Below are 13,449 nucleotides of genomic sequence, written 5' to 3'. Positions count from 1 at the left end.
TTCTTCCTTTGGGCCCCTCTATACACCTGCCAAGTTTCATGGAAATCGGAGGGGGACACTTAGATAACCTCCTTTGTCAGTATCTCCTATACTTGGCCCAAAATGCCCTCACAGGGTGGTGACAGGCCTGGAAAACCAGGAAAAGTCAGGGAATTTGAGATGTCAAAAAAAGTCAGGGAAATATCAAGGAATTTAGTTTTCATTGACCTTTTTAATTTATTTTTTTATTATTTTATTTAAAGATATCATTATGGAACTATGCATGGGAACAGGAAATCTCATTTGATAGATAAATAGATACGTAGATAGATAGATATATATATATATAAAGTGAAAGAGGAGAGAAGAAACACTCACCGGACAAAGAAAAAATTCAAATTTTCGTGATGGTATGTCACATCTTCAGGAGTAGAGAGACGTTGTAGAACTAAGTGACTAGAGGGAAGAGTAAGCATGACCTGCAGTGTTGCCAGGTCCCGAAGGAAAAAAAAAGTGTTGACAGTACCACAAAAAAATTTTTTAAAAAAATTAGATGGTTCTTTCGCCTGGCTTGTCGAAAACTGTGAGTGGTGGGGGGGGGGGGGGTTGAGAAAAGGTGGTGGTGAGGGTGAGGATAATGGATGAGGGGCGTTACTGGGTGGCCTTGTTCAGACCTGGAGGTGTGGTTGCATTCATGGTCGATATGTAGGCCCTCTTCCATCTTCTATGTATTGAGGTGTTGGTGGATTGGGGCAAGGAGTGGACGATCGCTACCTGGAAGCAGTCATTAAAAGGAATATTATGGTGATTGGTGTGAATGGCAACAGCAAAGTCCAGGTTTTGGGTAGAGGAGCGGTGGTTGTTGATGCGGAGGTTCAGGGCTGTGGATGTTTCCCCCAGGTAGAAGCTCCCACAGATGTTGCACATGAGGATATAAATTAGGTTAGAGCTGTTGCAGGTTCCTTTGGGGTAGAGGGTGAATTTGGCAGTGTGGATCTGGAGGGTGCGGGAAGTGACAAATATGGGGCAGGTTTGCACCTTGGGCGGTTGCATTTGTGGGCAGGTGCGAGTTAATTGTGAGTAGGTGGATTGTGGTGTACCAGGATGTTTTGGGGATTGGGAGGGCGTTTGAAGACAACTCTGGGCTTGTCGGGGAAGATATTTCTGGTGTCAGGATCACTGTGCAGGATGGGAAGGAGGGAACGTAGAGTGTGTCTGATTTTGTTGGAGGTGGGGGTGATATTGGGTGACAAGTGCAGGGGGATTGGTGGCAGGTTTCTTGGTGGGAGTGTATGAAGCAGCTCGGGATATTTGTTTGGTGACCAGGGTGGAAGGATATCCACGGTTGGTCAAGGCTTGGTGTAAGCGGAGGTTATAGTTCTGTCGGGAGGTGGCTGAGGTGTTGAGGCGTTGACCTCTGAGGGCCAGGGACAATGGGATGGCTTTCTTGGTGTGGAACGGATGGGAGCTGGAGAAGTGTAGGTATTGCATATGGTTGGTAGGTTTGATGTGGATGGAGGTTTCCAAATGTCCTTCCTTCATGTGCACATCCACATCCAGGAAGGTGATTTGGTTGGTGGAGTAAGTCCAGGTGAAATTGATGGAGCTGAAGTGGTTAAGTTTGTCTAGGAAGGTGGTCAGGGAAGGTTCTCCATGCGTCCAAAGCATGAAGATGTCATCGATGAAACGGAGCCAGAGGAGAGGTTTGAGAGATTGGGTCTCCAGGAACTCTTTTTCAACTTTGCCCATGAACAGGTTGGCATAAGATGGGGCCATTCTAGTACCCATGGCTGTGCCCCGGATTTGGAGATAGTGCTTGTCCTCGAAGGTGAAGTTGTTGCACGTGAGGACAAGGTGAGCTAGATGGGTCAGGAAATTAGTGCTGGGGTTGTGGGGTTTTGGTCTGTTGTTGAGGAAGGATTCTATGGAGCAGAGGCCATGGGAGTTAGGTATGTTGGTATAGAGAGAAGTAACATCGATGGTGGCAAGGATAGTGTTGGCAGGTAATGGTGGGAGAGTGTTGATTTTTTGAAGGAAGTGGCTGGTGTCCCGGAGGTAGGAGGGCAGAGCTTTAACAAGAGGCTGGAGGTGGGAGTCGACAAAGGCTGAGATTCTTTCAGAAGGTCAATTGTAACTGGACACGATGGGTCTGCCAGGGTTGCCAGGTTTATGGATCTTGGGCAGCAGGTAAAAAGTGGGGGTGCGGGGGTTGTCTGAGATGAGCATGGATATGGTGGAGGCTGTCAGGCCCTCCGGGGGGACCTCTGGTGTGGATAAAGTCCTGGATTCTGTTGAGCTGTGTGCCTGAAAGGTCGACCGTGGTGGTTTTGTAGGTGGAGGAGTCGGCCAGCTGGCGAGTGGCTTCCTCCAGGTAATCTTGAGAGTTCAAGACCACCGTGGTGGATCCCTTGTCAGCTGGGAGGATTTTGATGTGGTGGTTCTGGCGGAGATCTTGAAGGGATCTTCTATCTTGAACCATCACTGAAGTAGTGGATGTGTCTGATTTCAGGCATAGGTCGCTGATAATGCACAGGCTCCGACACTGTACGCCTTCATTCTCATTGCTGTAAACTGTAAATGGATGCACTGTGGCTTGGCTGTTTTCCCAATGAAACCCTTGCACAGTATCGTGAATTACAAATGAGTAATTTTCAGAAAAGTCCATGAGTATGATCAATTCTCCTGGCTGCAGTTGTTCCTTTAACCCCTTTAGATGTCCTGTTTGATATTTAGCAATATAATGATGTGCAAACAAGTTGTAAATTTTTCCACTCAAATCTGCAACAAACTCCTCAACCGTCAGCTGATTTGTCATCAGTGTGTCTCTGCCTGTGTGGAACCACTGCTTAAATTCAACTATATCTTCTGGATCTGTGCTTTCAGCTTGAAGCAGCTGCCAAAGGTAATCAACAACTGCATCTTGCCCTGGACATACATTCCTTTGACTCCATATTGCAAACAGTTCTGCTGATGAGTGTTTTGTATTCTTCTGTTTTCAGTGATATTCCAGCAAGCATGAGTTTTACATTCTGATGCATCATGCACACACAGACACTGTGTGTCCCTGCTGCTCAACAGTAATGCACCATTCAGGTCTAAGCTGATAGAACTTTGTAATGCCAATTTTTACATCAGGATATTTATTCCGAAATTGCACATGCAGCTCATTCAAATTGCATAGCAAGAGCTGTTTCTGTTTTTCCATTTTGACACCATTTATATGCACAGTTACTTTATCCTTCATGCCTGGACACATCCTGCTGTATTCTTCATCCTGATAGAAAAACTGAACAATTGGTTCTTGAAGGCAAAGGTCTGCCTTTTTTCTTAGCAGGCATGGCAAGAACTCATCTTTCTGGTGTTAACTCCTTGGCTGTCCTTACCATTCTTTCTGAAATTCCAAACTCAGTCATTGTCTTACGAATGGTCCAACTCTGGCCGGAGAGTAAGGATTTATACTTTCTCAGCCGGACTGGAAGATGTGTTAAGTTTAATTTTGAGCTCTGCTAACAGTATATCGTAATCTTTACACTTTTGGCAAACTTGTTCTTGACTAGAACTAGGTTCTATGTCTGTAGGCTCTAACCCACAAGCATCTGCAACCTGCTTTGTTATAGCTTTATGAAACTGTGCAACTTTTCTTTTAGCATATCCTGATGAGTCTCTTTGGCTGAATTTTTAAAATTTTACTGGTGAAATACCTACTGCAGTAGCATTTATATCAACAGCTTCAATGGCATTTGGTCTTCTTGTTTCAGCATCAGTGTCCGAGTTTGATCTGCTCATTGTTGAATTTCTCTGCTGCTGCAGGTCATCAAATTGTTTGTTAACTTCCTTTCTGCATGTACAGATTTTTTGCTTACCCACAACAAATGCTCTGCCTGTCACTGTTCTGAGTTTATCTACTGTTCTGAGTCAATTTACGACAACTACCTGAAATCTGTTTTTTATGAGATAGCCCTAATGGATTACAGCAATATCTCTCTTTATCTGACATTTTCAACGAAGGGCAAGATCACAAATATTTATTCTTCACTAGCACTTAACACACTAAGATCTACACATTTTTTAAATTCACATTTTATTTTACCACTCTCCTAGTTGCTATCTTATTATTAGCTTGTTGATAAATCTCTTAGTATGTTCAATGTTGCCAGGTTGGCAAGTTGCAAGATTGGCACATAAAGGTTAGTCTCTTTGTCCATTTTATACTGTCCATTTTATACTGTCCTTTTTATACTGATTGTCTGTCACATCATATTAAATATTAAAAATGAACAAACACAATATTTTAACTAAATGATACATAATTCTAGTGCAATGTGAATTATATAAACGAACATATACAATATTTCCAATAAATGTCAAATAATTACAATGTAATGACAAGGGCATAACACTCAAATTGGCTTAATTTTTTAAATTCAGACTATTGTTTGCCCATAAAAGTTTAACTAACAATTGCTCTACTGGATTAGATAAGGTAGGAGGGCTTTCAAAAATTGAACATAGTTCTCCGAAATGAACAAATATTGTCGTACTTCAAGGTGTTCTATTTTCAGAAAATGGGGGTCACCATGATGAATTTTTGCTCATTAAGGTATTTTGCTTTGCTCTTTCCAGTAAAACTCATTAAAGGACAATATTTAACTGCCATCATGTTTATTCAGAGCTTCAAACATGGCAGTTTTTGTGTTTTTTTCAGTTTCCGGTCAATCTTTCCACCCTAATAAGTTGGACATTAATAAATTGAGAAACTAGTGCCTTTAATCTAGTACTCTCTATGTAACTCTAAATCAAACTGCAAAGTACAGCAACTGTAGACTCGTTATTTTCCAGGCTGTAAGGCAGTGAAGTTTGTTGAGCCAGATGTCACCGTGAAGTTTTTCCTATTTTTAGCCAACATTTGCAATAAAACTACGGAGCTTGGAGTCAAATTGACTTCATTTTTTAAATCTACACAAAAAGTTGTATAAGAGATGTCATTTTTGCACCACTGAGACTATTTATGGCTGCACAGGAGGCAGCTAAACGTGCCTTCTGATAACGTTGCCAGCACCGTGTCTCCGTTGAGGTGTCTCAAGGTGGGGGCATTTTGGGTAAAGTATAGGAGATACTGAGCTAAAATTTTGCATAATTTCATTTAGGCCTCAGACCATCTCCTGTATCAAATTTAATCAAAATCTGAGATGGTGAGGCGGAAACCATCTGGTCAGGTCAGTTGGCATGAAATGACCCAATAACAGTTTACAATTGCAAGTGAAGAGCTTTTTGTTAATTTGAAATGGCTCCTTAATCTCCCTCAGGTGGATTTCGGGTTCCTTGAACAAAGGCAATGGATACTCCCTTGCTGTATTTCCATAGCTGCATCCTGTATTCATCCTCAGAGTCTGCCATGTTTCTGTAGATGAGCACCTTCTTTCATTTAAACTTTTACCACTGGAGGACAATCGGAATAACAAGTTTTTGTTTCGCTGCAAATTTTAACATAATTAGCAAATTAGCACCATTTTCCAGAGAATAGTAGAACTACTACCATCCATTTTTGTCATGGTTATAACTAGGGAAAGGAACTTCAGGTAAATAAATGTTTTTTCTGCGATAAGATAGAGACCCTCATTTTTGCAAAAATTCTGATCATAGCCTTATATGTCAACACAGCAAATTTTATTTTACATAAAAACACATATTTTCCAGTTTTCCGTATGTAAATACATATTTTGCGAATTTTCATTTTAAATACATAAAATCGCTCATTGACTTCATCTACCTCGAAATCCTCGAAGGAAAAATGTTTATTCTCCCCACCTCTTTCATATCGAGAGTGCTAGGTTTGTTTTGTCTTTGAACACCCTCGCTTGCAGACTTCTGGCACCTCGCCTACGATCCTATTGGGAGAAAATAGCTGTGAGTAGCTGGGGCTGGCTACACGTAACGATAGCAAGGCTTTTTAATGAAGCAATGCAGCTATTGTGGCCAGAAGGCATAAAATTTGACAATGTTCTTCTCTTGACAGATGCTGCAGCTTACATGCAGTGGTCTTTCCGTTAGCTACCCCAAAATGGTGCAAGTTACATGTGTCGCGCATGCGTTGCATAGAATATGTGAAAAGATAAGAGCTCTTTTTCCCAATGTCGATAAACTGGTTTCAAATGGGAAGCAAGTTTTTATCAAGTCGCCTAGAAGAATAGACATTTTTAAACAAAAATGTCCTGAGGTTCCCCTTCCCCCTACACCTGTAGTTACGCGATGCAGATGTTATGCCCAGAACTTTGAAAAAAATTGTATCTGTTGTAAATGATCTCGACAAAGAAGAATTCTGCAAGAACTGTTGATGGAGCCCTCCTTAAAAGTCGAATTGGCATACATCTCAACAAACCTGTCCATTCTCTCTAATTCCATATGAAAGCTTGAATCGTCCGCGAACACTTTGGCAGCTTCCATTGGTAAAGTCCGTATAGTAGAAACGAAACTGAAAGAACTCACTGGATCTAAATGTCTAAATGTACAGAACTTTTGGGGAAAAACCAAGGTTTTCAAACATTGTGCCAAATTGCATGTGTTTTGGAAGGAGGTGAAGTAGAGGAAGAGGAAGCTTTGGAAAACTTCAGCGTTAGTGACATTTCGTGCTTCAAATATGCAAGAATTGTTTCTTGTGACGTGGAGCGATCTTTCTCACAATATAAATGCTTTTTAGAGATAATCGTCACAGATTTACAATGGAGAATTTGGAAAAAACTATGGTGATCCGCTGCAACTCTTCCAAAAAATAGGTCGCTAAGAGGTAATCATTTAGAAACTAATTTCAGGTGTTTAAAATGCATGTTATAGTTTGTTTTTGTTACCAAATGTTTTTATTTTTGTCACATATTTTCCTGTTTTTATCACATATTTTCAACATTTATGACACATAAAAAATAAATATTTCTGAGTTTTTTAGCACATAAAGTTCCGTTCCCTATAACTCTATTTCAATGAAAGAGTTGGTTAGTGTGTTTTCCCGCAAGCCCTTCATTGTTAAGTATGAAATGTTGAATATCTCTACACTATTTCCATTTTTCCAGCAGATTTATTTTAAAAAAATATTGTATATTGTGATACCATGTTTACAAATATCACAAACAAAAATTGAATTAATATTCTTGTTGATTGTGTTTTGCATAAACATAACATAGAAACTGTTTTCTTACAGGTACATTGTTCGATATCTTATGTTGGACACAGACACAGAATTGGATCGCTCCTTCACTCCACCAGCACCGCCATTAACAAAATTGCAGCAAAAACTAGTACTTCTGATTGTTCAGATTCAAAATAGATGGAAGCATTTGTCATCATTGATGGAACAAGTGTTACTGGGTATAAACTATCGTCTCTTCAGACTTGGTCATACACCTGAGGTAAGTGATTCAATCTTTTATATATATAATTACTATTTTGTCATGTTATGCCAAAAGGTGAGGGAATAAAAGTGGTTCAAAATTTGAATTTGAATATCTGATTATACAAGGGCTATTCAGAAATCAACTTCAGATTGGCTCGTAAAAAGCAGTACATAACCACAGCAACATGGTGCATGCGCAGTAACCAGCAGTAAATTGTAATCTCACTCCACAGACAACCGCAGGCCATTTCCTCCAACAGTGCACAAGTAGGAACTGATAAAGATGGACGCTTGTGTTACTGTAAAGTGCATGGTGTGATTTGATTCCTTCAAGCAGAAGGAGTCAACGGAGCCGAAATGCATCGTTGATTGTGTCCTGGAAATTTGAGGAAATTCCTCTTAGAGTTATGAAATTTTGAAACTGCATTTTGCTTCCACAATGTCTTCAATTTGTCGGACGAATTCATCAGTCACAATTGAAGGTCGTCCTTGACCACCTCCGTTATGCACATCTGCATGCCAAGGCTTAAATTTCCTGCACCAGTCTCCCACAGCACTATCACTCATAACGCCTTTGCCATAAACACAAAAATCAACAATGTATTTTGGCTGCGTTGACTCCTTCTGCTCGAACGAATCAAATCACACCACGCACCTCACAACTGGCGGGAGCAGTAACACAAGCGTCCATCTTCATCAGTCCCTATTCGTGCACTGTTGGAGCAAATGGACTGCAGTTGTGTGTGGAGTGCGATTACAATTTACTGCAGGTTACAGTGCATGCACCATGTCACTGCGGTTATGTATTGCTTTTTACGAGCTAATCGGAAGTTCATTTCTGAATAGCCCTGAAATTCAAACCATATTTATATGAAGATGATTTTTTCCCCCAATACTGAACACAGTACCATAAAACTGGTAACTAACTTGTGTTGTTGGTACATTGTGCACCAGTTTAGACTCCACTGCAAAATGTATGTCCAGTCCTGAGTAGCCTAAGTATACAAACTTCACCACTGAAAAAGATCTCATTTTTAAGCTAGATGTGCTATCTGATATTGACCAAACTAGTTGAGTCTAAAAGTTTGATATTTTTTTTGAGAATTGGGTATGCAAAATATTATATTTTTTCCTGAGATGGTATCTTGAGATATTTAACATTGAAAACTCGCAAAATTCCACAGATAGCCCAGTCAATAAAGGTTTCATGTCAGGAATAATTCCATAAAAGCTTAATTTTGGTCAGTTATTAGAACAGTAGTGCAAAATCCCCCCCCCCCCAGTGCCCCCCCCCCCCCAACATCAACTTCACAGACTCTCCGTTATTGACCTATATTTCGGTAACCAATGGTCGTAGGCAGGTGATCTTTTTTTTAGTCTTAATCCTAATTAGATGGACTACAAAAAAGATTCTGTTTAAGTTTTCGATAATGTTGGTTTTGAAGTTTTTGCCTTGCAACTTTTAAACAAATTAAATGACAAGAAATTGTTTCCAATAAAAGTTGTAGACCATTGTATAAGCTTTAAAACAATATAAGTTTTAATGTATTTTTACTAAAGATACAGCTTAAAAAGTGTCTCGAAATGGAAGATAGTACCAAGAAGCCATGTCTTCATCACAGATCGGCTGTTAAGTTTGGAATCATTGACTTTTTGATAAAAGCAAGAGACTTGGTAGAATTAATTGTTATAGGAGTACCACTATACTCAGTCGTGTAGGCAATCACCACCTGCATGCTGACGGCCGCCATCTTGAAAAGAGTCCACCACATTCAATATTTTTTATTTGATATGTCTTGGGAACGGTGGCACCTATCAACTTCAGTTTTTTTCAGAAATCTAAAATACTGTCAATTTTCATAATATAACAAAAAAATTAAAATATACAAAACAGTAATTTTGCCTGGAGTATTGTATGGATGTAAAACTTGGTCCATTACATTAAAAGAAGAACATAAATTAAGAGCATTTGAAATTAAAATCTTTAGAAAAATATTTGGACCTAAAAGGGATGAGGAGACAGGTGAGTGGAGAAGGTTACATAATTTAGAACTACATAATTTGTATTCATGTCCATATGTTATTAGAATAATTAAATCAAGAAGACTTAGGTGCTCAGGCCATGTGGCACAAATGGGAGAGGAAAGGATTTTTGTTGGGAAACCTGATGGTAAGAGATGTGTAGGAAGGCCAAGACGAAGATGGAGGGATAACGTTGAGATGGACCAAAAGGAAATTGGTAAGTATGGAAAAGATTGGATTGATCTTGCCCAGGATAGGGACAGATGGATGGCTTGTGTTGCTGCAGCCACAAACCTTCGGGTTTATGAAGGCTAGAGAGTGAGTGAGTAACTTAGGCTCAGAACCTTTCAGCCTTCAAGATCAGATGAGTTGAGAACTTGCAAGCAAACAAACCAACTGGTGTTGACATCTTATGAACTGCATTAGCTCAGATGAGTTGATAGCAATCACACTGTGCAAAATATACTGCTGGACAAAAAAAACTAACACCTTAATATTTGACATCTGAATTACAATTACTTATGAATTACGCTCTCAGTTAAATATTGAACAATTGAACATTTTCCATACTTTTTCCGTTTATTATTGATTTATTTATTTACTCGTATTTACTTATTTGGAACACTTAGTAGGTTCAAATAAATTTCATGCAATTTTGTTTTAATTTATTGATTTTAATTCCTGTTGATGTTATTTTGTTTAATGTCTAGAGAGCCATGAATTTTGGTTCATAGTAACCATAGTAACAGATATTATGACATTGTCATTGCTGGAGTTTTTCTTGCAAGTGTATTGTAAGTTTGCCAGCTTAAAAATGAGACGTGAAGAGGTAGTAAAAGCAGTAGCTCTTCGTGATGATGGTCGTAGTATGCGCTATATTGCTAGGGTGCTAAATACACGAAGTACTATCCATGCAGCTCTCAGACGGTATGATGCAACTGGTTCCTATGGTAGAAGACCAAGTTCTGGTCGGAAACAATGCACAATAGCACACGAAGATCGGTTAATGCGTATCATAGTCTTAAGAGACGGTCGTACGACTTCAAATATTGTGGCACAGCGTTTGAGAAATGTTCATAGAGCTGTTGTTTCTTTACGAACAGTTTGTAGAAGACTGAATGAAAGTGGTTTATCATCTCGGAGGCCGGCTACAGGTTCCAAGTTGTTAGCACGTCACCGGAAGCGAAGACTGGAATTTGCTACACAACACTTACATTGGAATGTGGAGCAGTGCGAAAAGGTTTTATTCTCCGATGAGTCAAAATTCAACCTACGTTCATCAAACCAGCATGAATATGTGTATAGAAGACCTAATGAGCGTTATGCACAATGTTGTTTCGTTGAAATAACACCCTTTCGAGATGGTGGTGTGATGGTCTGGCGTGGTATCTCTTTACAAGGATGTACAGAAATTGGTTCTTGTAGAGAATGGGGCAATGGCAGCTAGCAGTTATATTACAGAATGTTTGGCAGATCATGTAGTACCATATGCACCATTCATAGGCTCGGACTTCTTTTTCATGCATGACGATTCACCTCCTTCCATTGCAAATATTTTCACGGAGTACCTGGACGAAGTTGGGATTACACAATTAGAATTGCCACCACAAAGTCTGCACCTAAATCCGATAGAGCACGTCTGGGATCAACTGAAGCGACATATCAGAAACCGCGCAACAGTTCCAGAAACAATTGAAGAGCTAAGACATGCTATTCAAGAAGAATGGGAGCAATTGGCCCAAGAAGTGATTGGCAACCTTATTCGAAGTATGCCACAGCGGTTACAAGCTGTAATTGATGCCCGGGGAGGTAACAACCACTACTAGACAGCTTATATACCCCACCAGTACCAGTTAACAATATTAAAGAAAATATTGCTAAGATTTCCTTTTTTTTTTCTATTTGGTAGTTTTCTGTAACTTTCGTTTTTTATTAATATAACTTATTAACAATAAATTTTAATTTGTTTTCTGTTGAATATATTCAGGTTTTCTTATTTCCAATAATTTCTGCATCATTTAGTTAGGCTTCGAATTAGAATTCATGCGTTATCACAAAATATACGAGTGTCCGGATTTTTTTGTCCAGCAGTGTAGTTTAGATATCACTTCAAACTTCAACTCATCCACGTGTTGTAACAGCACTGCTGGTTTTATTTATAGATGACTAAATAAGTCACAATGATGTGACATGGGTTTGACTTCACTCAAAAAACCGTAAATCTTTTGAAACCATGCCAGTTTCAATTATTGCATGTGACCAACCAATATTCAAAATATCGAACTGGATTCAGTGGTTCTGGGCTGGCCACAACTATAGTGGTACTCCTATAACAATTAATTCTACCAAGTCTCTTGCTTTTATCAAAAAGTCAATGATTCCGAACTTAACCGCCGATCTGTGATGAAGACACACCTTTTTCGTACTATCTTCCATTTTGACTTTTTGTGGTGTATCTTTAATAAAAATACATTAAAATATTCTTTTAAAGCTTAGACAATGGTCTACAACTTTTATTGGAAACAATTTCTTGTCATTTAATTTGTTCAAAAGTTACAAGGCAAAAACTTCAAAAGTACCAGAAATTAACTTTTTAAAGATTATTTTTTAAATGACTGCAAAACCATCAACATTATTGAAAACTTAAACAGAATATTTTTTGTAGCCCTTCTAATGAGGATTAAGACTAAAAAGGGATCACCTGCCTACGACCATTGGTTATGGAGATATAGGTCAATAACGGAGAGTCTGTGAAATTGATGCTTGGGAGGGGGGGGGGGGGGAGAAGCACCGCGAGAAGGTGCGGGGACTTTTGGGATTTTGCACTACTAGTAGTGTTCTAACAACTGACCAAAACTCAGCTTTTACAGAATTATTCCCGACATTCGATGTTTTTTGTCCTTTATTGACTGGGCTAAGATGGCCATGTTTGAGTCATGGCATTCTAAGCAACATTTTTTTCTTTTTTTCTTAACGGTTTCTGATTCTTTTCTCAGACAACCCTAAATTTTTTGGAATAGGCGCAAGGCATTGTTATTTTGTACGTAAATTTGCATGTACACCCCAACCCTACTATAAAACCTTGTACTCAGAGATGAAACAATTGTGGATTACCATTTTCAGTCTCCCCCTCCCCTTCTTCCTCATTTGGTGGAGAAACTTTATTTTCGGAAAATGAATATGTGTCATAAGATCTTGGTAAACCCCCAGGAAAACCATGTACGAGCTGCGCCTGTTTCAGTTTCTGAGACATTAAGGTTTCCATAAACAGCTATGGCAGGAAAAGATGTCATCCATCTTGTTGGAAAAATGGACAACTAAGAGGGGATATTAAAAAGTAATTGAGTAATTTTTTTATAGTCAAACGGAAATGTATTCACAAAAACTGAAATATACATTTTGAAGATTGAACATTACTCTACTTTTCCACATAAGATCCATTCACATTTATACATTTGTCCCACCGTGACATCATTTTTTCGATGCCCATGTGGTAGAAATCGTTTGCCTGGATGCATAACCAATGACACACGGCTGTCACAACTTCCGTGTCTCAGCTGAAGTGTTTGCCAGCAAGGTGTTCCTTCAGTGGGCCAAACAGATGAAAGTCTGACGGGACCAGGTATTGATTGTATGCTGGATGCTTGTGAATTTCCCAATGCCAGAAATTGACTTTTTGCATCACTGATGCAGCTTCATGGGGACGAGCATTGTCATGGAGAATGATGACCTGCTCCAGAAATTTTGTTGGACGTTTACGGCGCAGAACAGTTCATAGACGATCCAGTGTGGCACAATATGCAGCAGCATTTACAGTTGCTCCTTATACCCCAAAATCATCAAGAATGACACCCTGGCTGTCCCAGAAAATGGTAAGCAAAACCTTTCCTGCAGACAGGGTTGTCCTGAATTTTTTGGGTGGGGGCGAGTTTGTATGTTTCCATACCATACTCTGTTGCTTTCATTCAGGGGTGTAATGAAAAATCCACGATTCGTCCCTGGTAACAATGCTGTCGAGGAATGCATTTCCAGCCCTATGGTACCAGAGCAAATGCTGAAGACTG

General features: G+C 39.4%; 1 protein-coding gene across 1 annotated transcript in view; it reads left to right on the top strand.

Moving 5' to 3' along the window:
- Positions 1-13,449, top strand: part of LOC145982695 (uncharacterized) — a 196,624-nt gene that overhangs the window by 152,152 nt on the left and 31,023 nt on the right. The window contains exon 10 of the mRNA XM_083116056.1: positions 7,172-7,379. Coding sequence (XP_082972182.1) covers positions 7,172-7,379 — 208 coding nt within the window. The remainder of the gene's footprint in view (positions 1-7,171; positions 7,380-13,449) is intronic.

This window comes from Lepisma saccharinum, unplaced genomic scaffold (genome assembly GCF_977018435.1).
Source record: "Lepisma saccharinum unplaced genomic scaffold, izLepSacc3.1 HAP1_SCAFFOLD_340, whole genome shotgun sequence".
NCBI classification, from domain to species: Eukaryota; Metazoa; Arthropoda; class Insecta; order Zygentoma; family Lepismatidae; genus Lepisma; species Lepisma saccharinum.
This window is presented reverse-complemented; position numbering and strand designations above follow the sequence as displayed.